At 40.9% G+C, this 20,274-nt stretch overlaps 1 protein-coding gene across 1 annotated transcript in view; it reads right to left on the reverse strand.

The window, feature by feature from the left end:
• unc5db (unc-5 netrin receptor Db) overlaps positions 1-20,274 on the reverse strand; it is a 75,753-nt gene that overhangs the window by 16,369 nt on the left and 39,110 nt on the right. Inside the window, exons 3-8 of the mRNA XM_074670332.1 lie at positions 20,123-20,266; positions 18,890-18,993; positions 11,619-11,799; positions 11,347-11,514; positions 10,052-10,216; positions 7,829-8,014 (exon numbers count right to left, since the gene is read on the reverse strand). Of these exons, the coding sequence (XP_074526433.1) occupies positions 7,829-8,014; positions 10,052-10,216; positions 11,347-11,514; positions 11,619-11,799; positions 18,890-18,993; positions 20,123-20,266 (948 nt within the window). The remainder of the gene's footprint in view (positions 1-7,828; positions 8,015-10,051; positions 10,217-11,346; positions 11,515-11,618; positions 11,800-18,889; positions 18,994-20,122; positions 20,267-20,274) is intronic.

The raw sequence follows: 20,274 nt of genomic DNA on the forward strand, positions 1-20,274 counted from the left end.
TCACTCACATATTTAACAATCATCCTTCCTTTTTTGAGCAGTAGTTAAGATATTTTCCCAGATTTAAATGATACATGTACCTAACAAAATAGGTCAGACATATGTTTACCTATAAATATTTTAGGACAAACAGCTAGGATCACTATCCTCTTTAGTGAGTGACTCTGCAGTGGATCATTCATTCAGGGGAGGAGATTATCAGCGGCTCGCTGCCCTCCCTGCAGAGTATTACTATCACTTGGATCCTCAGCAAAAATAATTCGGAAGAACTAACACACCCTCACCACAGACTGTCTGAGCTGCTTCCCAAATGCAGGGCAGCAAAAACAACTAACCAGGCTGAAAGATTTTATTTGTTTGTTTTTCTCCGACAGCACTGAATTCACAGTTTGCTGAGAACCATAATGGATTTCAAAGACTCTGTAATTACTGTGAAGGTGATCTCTCGGCAATTTAAAATGAGGTTATCTGCCCCCCCAAAAAATTGGTCATTTCCAAATGACAATTCTCAGTACCCTTGTTCAAACTGACCAATCCATACAACACGTAAACATAGTAGGGATGCACGGTATTATCGGCACAATATCGGTATCAGCTGATAAAAGCTTAAAAACATGTTTATCGGTATCGGCAGATATGAAAATTTCTGCCGATAGTCACAGCCGATAAGGTGCTATTCAGTTAGGATTATTATTATTTTCCATCTGAAAAATAAGCTCCTTAAATAAAATGTAGCACTTCATTTATTTGCACTGCAGAGCTCTGTGTCTGTCACCAGGTTGTTACAGTAGCTCTAAAATAATCAAATGCAACTTGGTTATGTTTAAAAATGCATTGTACATTTAAAGTTCATGTGATCTAAAGAAATTATGTTTCTGTATTTCAATAATGAATGTTTTGAGTTTGAAAAAATAAATACATTTCTTATTTATGGTAAAAATCAAAGGTTTTTTGTCTTGTTTTATGTGTGTTTCTTAAACAAATAAGACCGTCACAATAAGAGTAACATATCAATTCCAGTACAGGATAGACTTAGCTTTCTTTACAGTGAAAAAAACAAACAAACTTGTGATTATCGGTATCGGTAACGATCAAAAGGGATTTCGATATATCAGCAAATCGGATATCCGCAAAAATCCAATATCGTGCATCCCTAAAACATAGAGTCCCTTTGATGACACTCCAGCTGCAGCAAAAGTTTAGCAGTGAGAAGAGAGATCTGTGTTTTTCTCTGCTGAAAAGGATTTCTTTGATTGATTTTGTAGTAATAGTGGGCATTGGAGCTAGACTGTCAAAAAGAATCAACTAATCTCATTCACACACATTCACACACCAACAGGAGAAGCATTTTGGGGTCAGTGTTGTTCTCAAGAACACTTCAGCATCAGACTGCAAGAGCTGGAACTGAACCCGGGACCTTCAGATTGAAAGACAACTCTACCACAGAGACTCCTGCTTTAATGCCAGATGTAGAAGAATGAATGTAGCAGCTACTGAAGGTCTCCACATGTCATATGCTGAATGTTACCAGTGTGTGTCTGCTGTGATCACCACTCATAATGATGGCTCAGCAGTTATTCGTCACTATCAAGTGGCAACCAAAAGAAATGAAGCCTTACGATCAAGATAAAGTCAAGATAAATCTGCAAATCTCCAGAAAAAAAAATATATCTCTATGGTCATGTAAAACTTAATCCTGGTCACAAAAGGTCTAAAGATCATTTTTCTGTATTCGTTTTTCACATTAAACCGCTAAATCTCAGCATCAGCAACAAAATCATGTCCAGATAGGTGAGCTGTAAGTCAGAGGTACGGGAGCACAACCTGGGCAGAAGGTCCTGGGCACAGAGCCACGGTCAGAGCGTTGGACTTAATTACCAAGCACACACTCACACACACACAGATGGATCTCTATCACACATCTGCTGGAGTCAGCTCCTCTGGTCTGCCCTGTGGGAGGACAGGAGGTTAGCGGGTGTAGGTGACTGCTTTGTAATTGAAAGGAAACTTTCAGCTCTCGGCGTAGACCCCACAGCTTCTGGAGGGGGTCTTCATCTGTGACCATCAGATGTGATGACACTGCCAGTTGTTTGGCAGACCTGTGTCCCTGAACGAGCTGTGCCAAGATAACAGTCACTGAGTCCTTGCTGCCAAGCTGTTGGGTGGCGGGGCGCGAGGCAGGAGGCTAATGTTGGTTCATTTTTTGGAGGGATATTTATTCTGAGGAATTGAGTTTCTGATGGGCATTCTTGAACTTCTACTGTTGATTTAGTCTTCCTAACAACTTGAATATGACAGAATTATCATCAGAAACGTATAACCATTATAACAAATCTGCAACTTATTCAAACAATTACAATAAACAAAAACATTGATAAAAAAATTACTTGTCTATTATTATTTTTTAATCCCTTATTTTTCTCTAAATTGTCTACAGAGGGATTTAAAAAAAGAAAAGTCTGTGTCAGTCTAATCGAGATCCTAATTCAACAGCATTCACCACTGTTTTGTTGACATGATGGAAGAGACAGAATCTCTTTTAATGTATCCACCATCTCCACCCGCTTTGTAGACCTGAGGGATTTTTACATACCTCCAGAAACATGCTGAGCATGCTGCTCAGGGGAAAACTCAACAGCAGAGCCATCAGGCCAAATCTAACTGGATAGTAAATGGTTGTGTGTATTAAAACAGTATTCCTGGCTGATGCGGTATCATGAATATTGAAGGGGTATTATTGATTTCCACATTTCAAACATATATGTCAAGCAACAATACTGGATGTTCATATGAAACGTGTGGAGATTTTTAAACCTCTCCATACTCATATGTTGTAGATATCCCTGAATCTCTCTGTAAACCGATCAAGATGCTCTGCTCTAAAGATTTCACATGTTTTTCACAAGATCTTCTTGAAACTTGCTGAAATGATGAAGATGTCACACCAGACTCTCCTAACTGGCATCATGTTGTAGGGGCTGGGCCTCAAACACCAAGGTCTGCCCACAGCCCCGGCTCCAACAGGCCTGTAGAAGGCTGGCCAATCAGAGTGAAGGGGGTTTATGGAGCAGGGTGCCTTAAACTGTCCCTCTGGTACCCCTGTGTTAACTTAACTTGATTTACAGCTAAAAAAACAAATCCCTATTTTTCCTCTGTTTGGGAAAACCCTTATTTCAGCCTCTGTCTGAACTTTTTAACCCTTGTATTATGTTCGTGTCACCCCCCCCTTACTTTGATGTTCCCGGTCAAATTTGACTGGTCTGGTTTGACTTCTCTTATATTAACACAAAAAACATAATTCAAGCATAATCATCACCAGATTTTATTTAACACCCTTCCAATGATGTAAACAATATCTCCAACTCATAGTGAAAATTTATGAATGAAGTCAATATACAAAAAAATTGACACTGAACATTAGAAGAATTATCCAAACGGACCAAGTTTTTAAATGTAAGATTACCAGGGTGTCTGTGAAAAGATGTGATAAATTGTTTAGTCTGGAAAGTGTGGTTTCCGTGGAGGAATAGCCACATAAGCGCGGGAAAGAGACATGTTACAGAAACAAACACTTAATTGTTTTGTTTGATGTGCCTTTGAACAGGTATGATGCATTCGTTTGGAAAGTGGTTCTCGTGGAGGGATAGGCACACAAGCGTGCAAGAGAGAGACAGGCTCCCATAACTGCCACCTAATTCTTCAGCCTAAATGTATGTGTGTGTGTGTGTGTGTGTGTGTGTGTGTGTGTGTGTGTGTGTGTGTGTGTGTGTGTGTGTGTGTGTGTGTGTGTGTGTGTGTGTGTGTGTGTGTGTGTGTGTGTGCGTGAGGGGAGAGGGGGTGGTGGTTGTGGATGTGTGTGTCTGCATGGATGTTTTCCCATCTGATGGATGAACATAATATAGTATTACCCATTCATTTTCTATGCCGGTCAATTTTGACCGGGAACACCACAGGTGTTTCAAAGTTGATTGGACCAGTCAAAATTCAATGAAAGTGGTGATCAGCAATTTTATATGTTCAAATGCCTGGTGTGGAGGATATCATGAGACCTTGATGCGATCAGAGGAAAAATATTTTTTTTATGTTTGAATGAAGTTGTAAATCGGTCTGATTTGACCCGAACATCATAGAAGGGTTTTAACTCCTGTACACAGGTTATTGTGAATTTGCGACAGACCCCAACAGGTCTTGATGCAGCTGAAATGACCTTTGTATGCTGCTATTTCCTATTAATTCATATTCTGCACATACCAAAGATGATATCAAATCCACCATGTCACAATATTCTGATCGGAGGGTGAACTTATTATACCTATACATATAGAATAACTTAATAACTACTGTGTTTGCTATATCAAAATTTAAAACTTTTATATATATATATATATATATAGTCGATAACAATTCAGGCAGTAAGGGGTTTGAAAGACTAAAAAAGGGACATACCCCCTCTTTAAACAGAAGTTTCAGCTGCCCACTAGCTACTGCTAACTGTAAACAGATCATTGGACACTGAAGTTGAGCTTACCGGACATTAATATTTCTTAATCAATAGTATCGTATTGACCTGAATATAGGACAACCCTGATTATAAGATAACCCCTCTCTTTTCTAGACCAATCTTCAGAAAAAGACACTGACAACCTTAAGTTATTTTGTGACTACTTTTAATTGAAATTCTGAGAAAATCATTGAAATTATTGTAACAGATTGCTTTAATATATGGCTTTAAATACAACCAATAAGATCTGTGTTTCAAATGTAATTCTGATGACAGCTCTTGTAACGGACCTGCCTTTGTTATTTTTCTAAGTAACAAACTCATACACCTTCTTGTCAGTCCACTGGAAACTGACACTATGAGAACCATTATAAGTTTTTCTTACAGTTTGCATTTTTCTGGTGGTCTTTTTGGATGCCCAATCTTCAGGCATTGCACTCTGTAACTCCATATTTTTTGGCTGCTTGACAGGTCTTCCTGGTCTCTACTCCTGGCCATCATTATTTTAGAATTAGCATCCTAACTCCGCCTAAGCTGTCAGTTAACTTTCCCAACTTTTGGTCCATTCCACTCTGGATAATCACCTCTTTACGTCTCATCTCCTGTCACTGCGTCTCTGCTGTGATTGACAAATGACCACAGCCACAGTTAGGTCACTGGTTTTACAAAAAGCGGGCGTTTATCGTACCTAGACGACCATCAGCATGTCTCAATAGTTAAACCTTGATTATAAGACGACCCTCCCAAGTTTCACATTATTTTCAACAACAACAAACTTCTTTTTCATTCGGGTTAATACGGTAATTTTTATTGTTATTATTTTTTAAATTTAGGGTTTTATTGTTCATCAGTTGCTTATTAGAGGCAGTGCACCAACAGCTTTTCTGAGGATGATCAGGCTCATCTTTAAGAATGGCCCAGGAGAGATTTAAAAGCAGTGGTGAGACCAGAGAATCTAGAAATAAACCTCTGATTGGAAACCAGGAGGATGGGTAACTTGGTAACACAGACTTAGGTCTGGTTTAAATTTGAACCCACACTTTTTGAGTTTTCTGGATTGGGTAACGACCCATTCATTACAGCAGAAGCCAAAATAACACTTTTGCTGCTTCCTTGGGAATAAATTGGGGCTGATGGAGTGTTCAACATGTTGTTGGACCCCTGGCTGGGGCATGGGAAAAGAGTGATTGTGGCAGATGGAGGGCACAGCGGGCAGTCTGCAGGAAGAGGTGGCCTATTTAGACAGAACTGATGACCTGCTGCATCCACTGAAAACCACCAAGAGCTCCCACTCTCACTTGACTGCCTCCTCAAGCCTTGGAAGAAAGGAAAAGACCCTTGTGCTCGTGATGTCACACCCTTATGACATCAACCACGCCTGTAAACTTTAATCATAAGTATTCAACCATGATTATCTCCTGTTGTACAGTGGATTGTATTACAACAAGGCTGATAAATCTTCAATCATACACTTAAAAAAAAACAGAATGATGGGAGAAGTGAATCACAGCCATACAACTGGGGCACTGGCTGCAGTTTTTATCTCTGTTACAGCTGTTGTGTTAGCATCTGCTTTAGTCACAGGATTCATCCCACATTTACAAACATAAAAAAGCATCTTTAAGGCCTCACCTTGTGTTTGTTGCTGCTAAAATCACTGCATTGTGGTGATTGCTTTGTTTGGATTAGTTGTTACCTCTGGAGGATGTTTTTGTGGGGAGTTTTCCCCTCTTTCCCCTACAGAGATTTGTGTAGTTCACTCCTGCAGTGGCTCCTCTGCAAGTCGTCTGCAGCTCAACAGAGCAATCACCACCAGCACTTAAGCTCTGCTCTGTGTCTCCTGTAGTGCCACACTATTACAGCCGGCTCTCTAGAGTTTCTCTCATGCTGGAAGTATTCAAGCTTCCTACTTTATAAGTGCCTCCACAAGTCCTAGTGCAACCACCTTATCTCTGCCACGCTGCCACAATCTCACCGAACACTCACCAGCCTCCAACGGCCTCACACCTTATGCCCTCTTCACACCCCTGACACTGGATTTCTCCCCTCCACCCTCCTTCTCCGTCAACAATAAATTCACTGAAACTGCTGGTTTCAAATAGAGGTGTGAAACAATATTGATACAGCAATAAATTGCGATACTTGACCACAATATCAATAATTAAACTCTAAATATTGATTTTTTGTCAAAATAAAAAAATCATATTTTAGCCAAATTGGAAGTAAAATATGACTTCCACACCTCCACTGTGGTGGATGGTGCTAAAGAGCCACTCTGTTGTATGTTGTCCGTAAACAGTATAAAAAATATCAAGTCAAAGTAAATTTAAAATATTATCATAACAAGTCAGTTTTCTATTGACATTAATGTTTTCTTATGTCCTTATAAATTTGAAAAAAATTGTGTGATTTACCTTAAAATCATTCATTCATTCATTTTCTGAACCGCTTATCCTGTTCAGGGTCGCGGGTGGCTGGAGCCTATCCCACCTGTCATTGGGCGAGAGGCGGGGTACACCCTGGACTGGTCACCAGCCAATCACAGGGCTGACACAGACAGACAAACAACCTTTTACGCCCACACTCACACCTAGGGACAATTTAGAGTGTTCATTTAACCTGATGAGCATGTTTTTGGGCTGTGGGAGGAAGCCAGATGGACCCGGGGAGAACATGCAAACTCCACACAGAAAGGCCCACCGGCCAAGCTGGGGAATCAAACTAGTGACCTTCTTCTTGTGAGGCTGCAGCACTAACTGTTGCACCACCGTGCAGCCTTACTTAACATGTGCAAATAAAATTTGAAAACACAGGTGGAGTCAGATTTGATCTCATTAGTGAACAAATCTTGTATCTGAAACAAAAGTGTCATGCTTCTATTTAAACACAACAACCACTAAAAAAAAAAAAAGACACTGGTTAAAGAAAGGAACGGCAGGGCCGTACCAAAAATAGGAGGTGACACAGGTCTTTGTAAGTTCCAGTTTCCCATTTTGGGAGCACCCTTGTGTTGGCTCACCAAAGACTGCCAAAAGATTGTTGGCATTAACCCTGATGATCTTGGCCGTGTTTACCAAATGCCATTGCACAACTACAAAGGACTGTGGTACTGTTCACATGAAGAGGAACAGGTGTGTCAAACTCAGAGGACAGGTCTGTTTTTGACTTTTGATAGTAGATCTTACAGACACAGAGAGGCTTCAGGCTCTGTGTGATGTAAACACACCATCAAACATCATGACGCCCCTGTGGCTCAGTTTTTTAACAGAACTGCTTTCGACCTTTGATGGCATGTCTCAGAGTGGGGATAACGGCGCTCTCTCTTACCTTGCCCTGTGGTCTTGAAGCTGAAAGACTGAAAACCTCCTGCCAGCGCAGAGGGGTCGATGACGTCCACGCCGTACTCGCTGTGGTTCTTCCTGTAGAGCATCGCTGCCACGATGAGGATCGCCACTGTGATGATTCCTGCTCCCAGACCTGAGTACAGAGCTACTTCACTGGGGCTGTCCAAACCTGAAGCACAGGAAACACATGGGGAAGACAAGCCACAGGAACATGTGAAACTTAAACTTTGGGTGGAGTTGGCACAGAAAAAAAGACAGATAAATTTTGGAAAGAACGCTTCTTAAAACAGGTCAATTATAATGTAATTGTTTTAGTCCTTGTTGACAAATTTTAAATATTTCAAAACAGGAACTCAGATACTGACACAAAAATGTCCATTTTCCTTTATTTTGATAGGAAATGTGAAAACATTTGAAAATAATTTATTTCAAGATCTACAAGGAGATGATATTTCATTCAAATTAACTGCCTTATGCAGTTGCTGGATGTCTGGATGTCTGGAAGGGTGCAGAACTCAGATCAACTAATCACTTGTTTAGCAAAACATGTCACTGTAATTTTTCCAAAGTTGTTATTAAAAAAGAAAATATCTAATCAGGATCAGATCTGGTCATTTTTTAACCAATAAAAGTTGAGGCTGTAAAATTCAAGGATTAAAACAATCAATGCCAATCCTGCTTACAAATAATGCAATTCTGAATGACTTTAGTCATTCAGAATTCATTCTTTTTCTGAACCGCTTATCCTGCTCAGAGTCGCGGGTGGCTGGAGCCTATCCCACCTGTCATTGGGTGAAGGGGGGTACACCCTGGACTGGTCACCAGTCAATCACAGGGCTGACACATAGAGACAGACAACCATTCACACACACACACACACTCACACCTATGGAGAAATTAGAGTGTTCAATTAACTTGATGAGCATTTTGGACTTCTGATAAGCACTGAAAAAAGCTGTGTTTAAGTCAGGAGAAAAAAAAAACACGCATTATGTCTTAGGGTGATGAAAAACAAGTCCATGCAGGTTTCCTCCAGGTTGGACTACTGCAACTCTGTTTCATTCAGCCGTCCTAACAAGTCTATGAGGACTCCTCAGCTGGTTCACAACGCTGCAGCTCAGGTACTGACGAGGACCAGGAGTAGAGAGCACATCTCTCCAGTGTTAGTGCACGTCTCTACACTGGCTTCCTATAAAATCTAGAATAGAGTTTAAATTCTTGTTCTGACTTACAAAGCTCCTAATGTTGATAAACCATCCCGTCTTTAAAAGCTTGTCCGTCTAGATCACTGCGTTCTCAGTATGCACATTGCTCATCACACATACAGCCTCTGAAAGTAGTATGAGAGATCAGTCTTTAAGAGATCAGGCTCCTCTTCTTTAGATCACCTACCAGTCAGGGTTGGGGAGCCAGAAACCATCTCTACTTTCAGGAGTAGACCCCAAACAGTCCTTTTTGATAAAGTTTACCGCTAGGGCTGGATCAGGTGTGAACCATCCTTCAGCGATGCTGCTATAGACTCAGATTGACTGACCTACCTGTCTGTCATTAACTTTTATCTAAATGTCTAAATATAAAGTTACTGACCGGGGATCTTTCTGAAGGCTCATTTTCTATGATTCTTTGCTGTAGATGGCCTGCTGCTGCTGTCCCTTTATTTTTCTTCATATTCATCTCTTGCTCTCTTTAACCCCATCATGGTCTCAGAAGATGTCTGTCTAACATGAGTCTGGTTCTGCTCCAGGTTTCTCCCCTTTAAAGGAAGTTTAATAATACCACTATAACTTAGTGATGTCTGTAAAAGTCTCTAGTCATGGTGGGTTAAGATGAGGTCAGACTTCTCATCTTGTCTTGATGTTCAGCTCGACTCTTGTTTTTTGAAGAGACAGTCTACTTGGTAAAACCAGTAAGGTGACTTTCTATTTCAAAACACTAATTAAAATCTGGAAGAATTTTTTAAAGTTATCTTAATGAAACAAGGGACTGTTTTCACTTCTTACCTCTTGAAATGATCGCTGTATCATAAAATGTGATGTGTGAAGCTCACACAGGAGCCGCTGTGCTGATCTGAAATGTGAATCTTTTTTTCTTATAAATGTCCTTTGTGCTACTAATGATTTTTTATGTTGTGACTGTGATTAAAGCGTGTGATGGTGTAGGAAAAATATGACAGGGATGATTTTACCAAAGAGAAATTAAGTCTTACTCTGGGTACAAAGTCCATCTGTGCAGTCCTCAGTGTCCTCGCTGTTCCCCTCACACATCCTCCCTCTGTGTCTGGGTGCTGGGGAGCTGCACCCTCTGCTCCGCTGCCTCTTGCACTGGCTGCTGCACACCGTCCAGTCGCTCCACTCATCCCAGCCTCCATCAACTGTAACAGTACCGAACATGTAATTATTAACAGGAAGGACAGCAACGTGTATCTATAGGAACATTTAATCACATAAATGAGTCTTGGGTGATGTCTTGAAGTTTGAATTATGTTCACTAAGCACACAACTAAATCTGTTACTCTGAACTACATCGCAGAAAGAGCTACAGAGACTTTACTCAGCACGAACCCCTGAGCCTGTTTATGTAATGAGATTTAATGTAAGACCATGAAGCCCAGACAGCCTGATGTATGCTAATGCTCATGACTCCTCCACCTGCTCTGACATCTGATCAAGGAGGAGCTCGCCGTGCTTAGCATCACACACCTCAGGAGACAAGAACGAGAAACAAGCTGCCTGAAAATGTGTTGACTAAAGATCATTTGGCAGGAGGTTGCAGTGCTCAAAGTACAATGATGTTTTTGGTAGATGAGAGGAGAGTCTGTACTTTTTTCGTGCTTCTGTTTCGGTCAAGAGTGTAGTTCAGCATCATGTCTGAGGGGACACCAGCCGTGGAAATGAGTTCTGTCAAAAGCAGTACTCTGTGACTGACAGGTGTTCGTAAGTAAAAAATCTAGACATGAGAAGGATTTTACGAGCTATTCAACACAACTCTTGCTGAATCCTCAAAGATCCAACCAGTCGATCGCGATAGACGGGTTGGCGACCTCTGCTCTAGAAAGTGCCCCGATCCCTTCTGCTTTTCCAGAAATAACCATGACACTCATTCAGCGCTGCCTGCTTTGATCACTTGACTTCTCTTTTTACACAGCGCTTTCTCTCTTCAGCACAAGGATAAAGCTCCAAGATCAAGATGTCTACATGATTCTAAGGATCTGCTTCTCGCACATCTTACAATCTGTTATATTTGTTGAGACAGCGTTATTTTACCACATCAACCAAATTAAGTCATTTGATTTTAACAACCTCTTGGACTAAAAAAGTTAAAGTGTGATATGATGAAGTCATCTTTCATTCCTATACAGGATGTCATGCCATTGGGAAAACTGAAAAGCAGCAGTTCATCAACAAAACAAAGGAAATGATGGTTGGAATATTAACTAACAATCATAAATGAAACACACACACAAATATATAAACATAAAGTAAGCTTATAGCCGATACTAACTTGGACAGAGAGCGTTGCAGGTGATCTTCTGTACAGACATGCCGTCACAGAAAGCTCCTCCATTCAGAGGCGCCGGGTTAGTGCAGGTCCGAGAGCGCTTCTGGACACCACGTCCACATGACACACTACAGGCTGACCACTCTGTCCACAGAGACCAGCCACCGTTCACTAAAGAGAGTCCAGCAGAGTGTGGGTGAAACAGTCAGTGACACAGTGAACTATAACACTGTGTTACACTACAAACATTAACAGCAGCAGGAAGGAGTGCTCACCAAAGACCGTCACAGTGGCTGTGGCACTGCGTCTCTTTGCCACAACATTACTGGCCAAGCAGGTGTAGTTTCCTGAGTCAGAGAGCCGGGCCTCGTTGATGATGAGGTTATGGTCTGCTCGGGTGTCGATGTTGTCATCAGCCAAGGAGCTTAACAGTTCTTCATTTTTCAGCCATTCCACCTGAACAAGAAATAAGAGGTTTTTACAAAGAAAAAAAAACACAGAAAACTAAAGTGATTGTCACAGTGCCAGTCATGTTTGAAGTATATAAGTTGTGTTTAACTTTTATTTGCATGGGTTTGTTTGAGTGGTTTGATTTGCTGTGTTGATTATTATGTGTTTTTTTTGTTTTTAAGGTTTTGCGGTGGACTTGGACACAACTAATCACTGCACCTGGGACTGATTAACTGTGCACCCGTGACTGACCACGGAGAACACACCGAACTAATGAAAGAGGACTCTCAGGTGTGACGGGAGGATGAGACGAGAGGACGCGAGCTGGAGAGGTGAGGAGAACGGAGAAGGAGCAGAGGAAAAGACACAAAGGCACAAAAAGAGAGCCGGCGGTAGACGGAGGATTGAGAAGGAAGAGATGCAGAAACGGATACAACACATTAAAAGAGATAAGTGAAGCTGCCGGTTTTAGTGGAGCGGGGGGACGAACGCAGACTGGAGCAGGCTGCCGGACGCACAGGGAAGCATTCTCCCAGCCAACGCTGTTGCACAGGGGAGCAGCAGTGAGGTGGCCAGGGAGGTACGGAGGCCCAAGGAAGAAACTGTGCTGCTTTAAGCCAGATTTGTTTCACCTGCTCCTAAAAAGAAAAGACTGTGAACTAAGAACGAGTTTTAGATATCTTCGGACTTTTTTTTTTTGGGCTCTTGCGCATGTTTTTTTTTATTTATTGTTACAAAAAAGTTGCTTTTAGCTGGAAGAAATACCCCAAAGCCCTCATTTTAATGAGACTGATCCTCGTTGAGCTGGGATGATTGATTTCTAATAAACCTTTTAAACTGATATTGCTGCAGTAGTTTTTTTTTAACAGTGGAAAAAATAAATTTTGCTGGTACAAATGAGACCTGAGGGTATTGTGTGACATGATCACAGAGGAGTCAGGCAGCACATCTGCACACATACTCTTTGAATTGAGCTCACAGTTATCAGTGCTGCTGGGTTTTTTCTGTCTGTCTCTGTTATCAAACATACAGAATTGAGTGCATCCAAAGTACAGTAAATACTGAAAGTCTTCCTGCCCAGATGCAGATGGTAATCCAATAAATCCAATAATGAATTCAACAGATTAAAAACTATCAAAAAAAAAAAAAAAGACTTTCTGGAGTCACATCTCACATTCTTGCTTTTCAACCGAGCAGGTATAATAAGGTAGAGCAACCAAAAAGGCTCCTTATCACCGAACTGCATTACCAGTGACAGCAGTGATTAACTCTGCATAACAACAGCTGTAGAGACAAGCAGTCACATCTCACACGTCAGATTAAATCAATCTGTACCGAAGCTTTCTGTCGTGTTTCAGGCTGGAGCCTATCCCATCTGTCACTGGAAGCTACCAGCTGACCTGACAAGCACGCTTTTTTTGGGGGAGGAAGCTGTGGAGCATGTGGTGAGAAGCCACACATTTACAGGGTGAATATGCAAACCCCACACAGAAAGGCCCAGCAGAGGATTGACAATCTGAAGCATACTCACTGTAAGGTTTAATGAGACTGTTGGACAATAAACCCAATGTCTGAGATAAAAGTTTCAGTGAATATAGTCAAATTATAACACAAGTTGCCCCCTTTTTTAATATTCCATGTGGTTAGTGTACAGTTCTGTTTGTAATCACTGCCATCTTTGTGAGCTGTAAAAACAGGCACCATACAGTTGATGACTACCCTCTCACTAGAAATTGCGGCTGTTCCTTTGAAGGAAACTGAGAGAAAACTAAAGAAAACTCATGCTGCACTACCAGGGAAAAGTTCAACAACACCGCAGTTTGAAGAATACTGTGGGAGTCGTTTTTGATTCTGGGTGCCCCTCACTCTGTCACTCCATCAAATCACAGACCCTGGATCCAGCAAAACAGCCCCAGACCATCATGCTTCCTCCTTCACGTTTGCATTTGATGTTACACACTGAGAAACCATCCTTTCTCAAGAGATTTAAACTTTTGATTCATTAATCCACAGCTCCATCTTCCCATCTTCAGTAGTCTATTCGCAGTGTTTGATGGCCCAGACAAGACCAGACAAGTTTTTCTATCTGTTCGTGTGTCTGTCTGTGACGACCAACCCTCAAAACCTAACAAACAGATCTTGATGAAATTTTCAAAAAATGTTCAAAATGGGATAGGGAAGAAGTGATTAAATTTTGGAGGTGATCTGGATCACAGTCTGGATCCAGGACTTTTTTAAAGGAATCTTTATCATGGTGAGATAGGGCTGTTTTCACCCTTTGTGTATATAACTCCGCCATAAATGGTTGGATTGCTTTGCAAAACAGTACAAGACAAGGTCACCATAATTTCTGATAGATGTAAAAGTACGATCCAGATCCTGCCAATATTCTGGATACTAAAATCTGGAATATGAAATGTGTACTGGGCCATCATAATTTTCAACACTGTCAGGAAACAAATTATCGTACAAACCTGCAACTAACACCAAATTGTAGCAGACAGTCTGCTGAAATGAAGTATTGTAATGTTCTCTTCATCATTAGTGTATTTTGTGTTCAATTCCTGTTTTATTTTGTAAATCCTGTTGCTTTGTGTGATGTCTAGTTTTACTTCCTGTCTTTGTTCTTTTCCCGCCCTTTGACATCACTCACCTGTGACTGATAGAGTATTAGCCTCACCTGGGTATATATGCTTTGTCTGTTCTCCAGCTTTCTGTCAGATTGTCTGAGTTGCATCATTGGGTAATGCCACTCAGCCTAAGAGTTTTTGTTTGTCTTTTGGGGGTTTTGTTGTACTCTGAAGACTGTTGATCTTCTTGTTTGGAATTTTGGAACAGACCTTGTTTGGAGTTTTCTTGAGTTGTTAAGTAAAGAACTTTTGCTTGGATTCCATTTTTGTCCTGTTTTTTCTCTGCGCCTGAGTCCTTTTTTTTTTTTAATCCTGGCAAGTATAACATTAAAGTAGGACTTAAGTGTTTGTGACAATAAATATTCATTGATAAGTTTGTTATGTCTTTCAGTATCAAATCATGGATAACAATATAAGTCGCCAGACCTTGTATGCAAGGGTTGGAGATTGGAGCATACGAGTGCTTCAACTGTTGGGACGCTCTGTGAGGCAGAGGAGAGCGGACAGAAGCAGAAGGAGGTGGCAGGAGCAAGAAATAAGGAGTGCACACCGAATTGTCTCAAGCACGGCAGAGGGTTGAAACCGTGGAAGCATTATTAGCCTTTCACAATGATGGTAAGTATCCGTAATGTGTAATAGAGAATTTTCATAAAGTGTAGATTGATAAGATTGCAAAAGTGACATTAGCTTACAGGCTGAACTGAGTGGCCCTTACGCAGAGCCCATTGTCCTTTTAACAGTGGCTATAAGAACCCTGCTAGGGTTATGAATGAACTGTAAGATAAAGCTTGACTTTAGATGTAAGATGATGTGTATATTGTGTGGTAGGAAGGTAGTTTGTCTTGTAATGATTGTTTCATGTTGATATGTGAAAAGATTGAGTATGCCAGAATTTGTCATGACAATATGCCTTTGTGTGTTACTCCTCAGAAGACAGTAACGGATGGGAGGTGGTAGAGGACCAATCCACCCTACAGAATGTCGGGCATGACAACGGGGTCAATTCAGAGGCTGCTGATGAAGGCAACGAGTGGCCACAAGAGTTGATTGGTGAAGCACATAATGATGTGGATGTGGAAGAAATACTGGTCCTTCAGTATGATGGTAAATATGTGTAGTTTGTTTTTGGGAAGTTTCATGGATCATGGTCATTTATGCTATGATTTAAGGTAATATGAAATGATTATGTAGAATTTAGCTTTTTAAAAGTGGTGAGCATGATAAATCGGCAGGTTAGAAGGACCACATCGTTATTATACAAGAAATAATTCATATAGAAATGATTGTTCATTAATGTCATTACAAAATTGCCATTTGCTTACGAGTGAAAGTGGAAGATTGTTATGCAGGGTCAATGGTCATTGGTTTTAGTGCTAGGTTAAAGAATTGAATAGAAAGCTTCAGTTTTTACATTAGGTGCAAGATGTGTATTTTTTGTGACTGGAGGGTAGTTTTGTTTTGTATTGACTGTTTTCATGTTGAATTGTGAAATGATTGAGTATGACACATTATGTTATGACAATATGCCTTTGTGTGTTTTTGTTTAGAAGACAGTAAATGCAGCAACTTGTTTGGGGATGACCAAGAAGAAGAAGAAGAAGAAGGAGAAGAAGAAGAAGAAGAAGAAGAAGAAGAAGAAGAAGAACGGCAGGTTGTAGCAGAGGCGAGGTCTGAGCTTTGCTTTTCTAGTCTGACTCTGTTTTAGCGATCAATGTCTTTCCTGCAGTTTGACCCACCAAATCTGTATCTTAAAGTCTTCTCTTCACAGTAACCGAAACTGAGACTGCAACACTACTACATCTTTGAAACTGTGAAGCTTGAAGCCGCTGAATTTTAGGGTCTTGTTTTGGCTTTGGCTCCGCCAGACCTCTTTTGTCGGAGTTTCAAGTCCTAGTTTCTGAGTGTCTTTGGATGCTGAAAGAGACTGGACTGAGTTCACCTTGACTTGCTTCACCTTCATTTCTCTGGAGGAAAGACCTATTTCTTGAAATATTCTGATACTTCGCCGGTCTTTCATTATGAATTGCCTTCCTGCTCAGTTTTAGAGCATTAAACTATTTTCTGCAGAGCAACACAGTTGAATAATGCTCACTGATGATGGTCTGTAACCACAGTGTGTTCAGCTCTACTGTTATACACAGAGATGATTGGAGGGAATCAAGAAAACTTTGGACACCTGCAAGAATTGGTAACACCAAACTTACAATGCTTGATCAATCTGCATTGTTGCAGAACAGCTCTCAGTTGTTAAAGGGCCTTTTTGTGTAATTATAATATTCATTATTTTTTCAGTTTTGGGGAACCTTACTTTTTTTTAACCTCTGGCAGCTCACTACTTACTTTTGTACTATTTAAAGCTTTTTATTGGACTCAAACTGCTGGAATTTCATTTTAACCTGGAATATGGGCATCTGACAATAGCTTCTTACATTTAGATCCACTAAAGGTGCATCTAGAGGACACTTTTTAATATCCACCACAGGGACTTGCAAGACGACACTTCTGCTGTGTTTGTACAGACGTGCGGGCACCATGGGGAGGAGGACTGTTGGTTTCTGTAAGCCTGGCTTTTATCCAGTTGCTGTGTACAGAGCACACATTCAGGGTCAAGGGCTCACCAATATATCAACACCCCTGTCACCTATGGTACATCCTCCACTAATGCAAAACAAAGGCCATAGCAACGAAGATGCTGAATATGCTGGACCAAGAAGCCAAAGAAAAGGAGATGCCAGAAGCCTGTGAGACAATTTTTTTTTCTAAACTCACAAAAAACATGTGCCTTTTTTACGAGAAATGTTATTCCATGGAAACAAAATCACAGGGTGACAGGAGCTGGAATTTAGAAAAAAAAAATCATTACCACACAGTTAGGAGACTAAGGTGAGCAGGCTGTGTTAGCAAGATAGTTGCAGGCATTTTTTTTTCAATGTAAAACAGACATGCTTGATATTTTGGATGACTTCTTGCCCAAAAAATCTTTCAGTTTTTCTTGATAACAGCATCGGTTTGCAGATGACAAATAGAGTGTGTTCAGTCCTCGTGATGCAAAATAAAAACCCAACACACGCTGCTGGTATGCGTGACCAATCCAACCTGTGCTGAAGCATTAATGTCATTTGTAACAATGTGGCACCTCGTCACCCTCTGCTGAGCAAAATAACACGACAAAGGTTTAGCTGTCGATGAAACAACCAACAAATACAATAATAAGATTCCACTGCATGACTTATATTTTCAGCAGCTGTTGGTGGATTCAGACTGAGGGACAGTGCCAACACATTTCCCCAACAGCCAATCCTTCAAAATCATTTCCAGAAGGTAACTGGACTATTTATGTCACAGTCTGAACTCAGGATACTTACAAAAAATATGAGAGCTTTCAGATGAATTTCAGCATCTCTCAGAGTCAATCATAGAATCTGAGGAGACGTTAACCTAGTGATTGATTTAGAGTGAACATCTTCATTACTGATCATTTAAACTAAGTGATATTTCTATAACTATAGCAGTGGCTTCTTCTTCTTTGTTTTTAGTCATCTTTGGATTTGCAGCCTTTAATTATTCTTTATGGCGCATTTGTTGGTCATGTACACCAAACTGGTTACATCTACAGGGAAATCAGCTGTTAGCAGCCCAAAGCACATCGATGGACTGGTCCTTGTGAGCTGAGGAGAAGGAGACAAGGACGATGTGCTAGTCCTGCAGTGTAAAGTAAGAAGAGAGGACATCGACTTGTCCTTCCATCCACTGTTACAGGCAATGCAAGATCTATCTCCAATTGAGGGATGAGCTAGCCGTGACAACCCAGCAACAGAAATAACACCAGAGGGTAGAGCAGCATCATGCTATTCACAGAGATTCATGTGGCCAGTAGAGCTGACACGGGACATGAACGCCACATGAGGGAGATTTACCTTCTGTGATCTAACAGAACAAAGAGCAAGGTTGAACAGACTGCAGACTGAACAAGCTCTATCCTAGGCTGCCCTCTGGACTCTGTGGACCCTGGGATGGGTAGGGATTGAATAACTGAGATTTTATCATTAAACAAACTTATATTTATTATCACATAAACACACAAAAGTAGCGGAAACTGGTACCATTGAGGACCAATACCGATTGCAAGATACTGGACATGGGTACCAGTTCATTTCAGATGTGAAATGTACCCATCCCTGCTGTGAACCCTGTGGATATGGTGGCTGACAGAGAGCGATGGCAAAGCTGTCATCTCTGGAAACATGTCCCACTCCTTTGAGAAGACTCCTTACCTTTGTGCTATACACTTTCTTGTTTGATGGACTCTTCACTTTTTATTGTATCTTAACTCTATCAATCTTTAAGAGACTGCAAGGCCAAAGTTAAAATCTTCCTAAAAGCTGCTCTTTCAGATGTGGGCAACATCAATGCACATTATTAGGAGCATTCCTAATCCTAGGAGACATCTGGGGTGTCCACCTTACCTCTGCAGCGGGCACTCCCTCTGGAGGGCGACAGTGCAGAACAATCATCCCATGAATCGGCACCTCCTTCCCCTGGGGGTCCTGCTCGAAGTTCTTTCTTAGGTCTGTGGAGGAAAATGAGAGGAAAATGTCAGGTGTTAGAAATCTCTGCATGTTCACATCCTCAGAAACAACTACAGTCACAGTTGAATAAAGAGAATCACGACCCTGTGCTGTATTGTGGGTGTTCATGTGCATACAAATGTGGGAAATGCTGTTTTTTTCTTTCTCATAAAGTGACCTTGGACAACCATTGTGCTTCTGCTTTTCATTATACGCCTTTAGACACGTGATGCCTGGGCCTTATTTTTAAAGGATTTTCACTTCTGATGGTTTGCCTTGGGTTTAAATTAGGTTTTACACAGTGATCAATGAAATGGAGAAATTTAAGTACAAGTACCCATTTTATTTACCTAATACTGTGCATTGTGTAGTTAGTATTAGTATAAGTAGAGTATGGGTGTTACACTCTAATTTTCAATGTTTAATAAAAAAACCTAAAAGATAACTGATTTATGCCCCACACAGTTCTTGAGTTGAAGTGTGTCAGCGTGTCTCACAAACAGAGAATCTGCAGTTTACGCTCATTTATCCAACATGACAGAGACTTTGGAGTGTGCAATAGTTTGACATTATGGTTAATGAAGTTTAGGAGCTATTATGAATCAGCCAAAGAGAAACGATGACATACTGAGGGCAGGATAAGGTATGGCAAAAAGTATAACAAAAGAGTCCAGGGATGCAAAAGGAGTTAAAGTGGCAGTACAGTGTAGTGAAACATACTGCTTCATTTAAAGAGGGGTATTCTGCTTTCTCTTATCTTTAACATAAAGGAACAATGCTGGATGTTCAGACTAAACGTGTGCAGATTGGCTCGCATATCTCTCCAGCTGCCTGCATGTGGAATAATATTGAATAAAAGCACATTGTTATGCAAAGCACTTAAGAGTCACGACACTAAAGCATCATCCTTGAAATTACATTTTGTCTAAACCTGATGCATTGGATACAGAAAGTGGGTATCTAACCACCGATAAATCTGAGCGCTTTTATTAAAAAACTTTTTTTAAAAGTCATGCTTTGTCTTGCTGAGTTCCTGCGATGTCTCATGGTGTATGACTAAAACTACTGATGTCCTCAGGCGAACACCAGAAGCTGTGCTGGGACCTATGACTCTGGTGTTCCCGTACTCACAGGAGATTCGGACTGTCGCCTTTCGACTCTTTGAGGTACCCAGATGGCTCCAGGCCACACACAGACACCAGTAGTCCTCAGGGCCGTGGAAATCCTCCACCTGCTGACGAGACACGTTGATCATCACCTCTCTAACCTTCAGTCCTGGATCA

This window comes from Halichoeres trimaculatus, unplaced genomic scaffold, assembly GCF_033239565.1.
Source record: "Halichoeres trimaculatus isolate MK-OKI-2021-1 unplaced genomic scaffold, fHalTri1.1 fHalTri1_scaffold_5, whole genome shotgun sequence".
Taxonomy (NCBI): domain Eukaryota; kingdom Metazoa; phylum Chordata; class Actinopteri; order Labriformes; family Labridae; genus Halichoeres; species Halichoeres trimaculatus.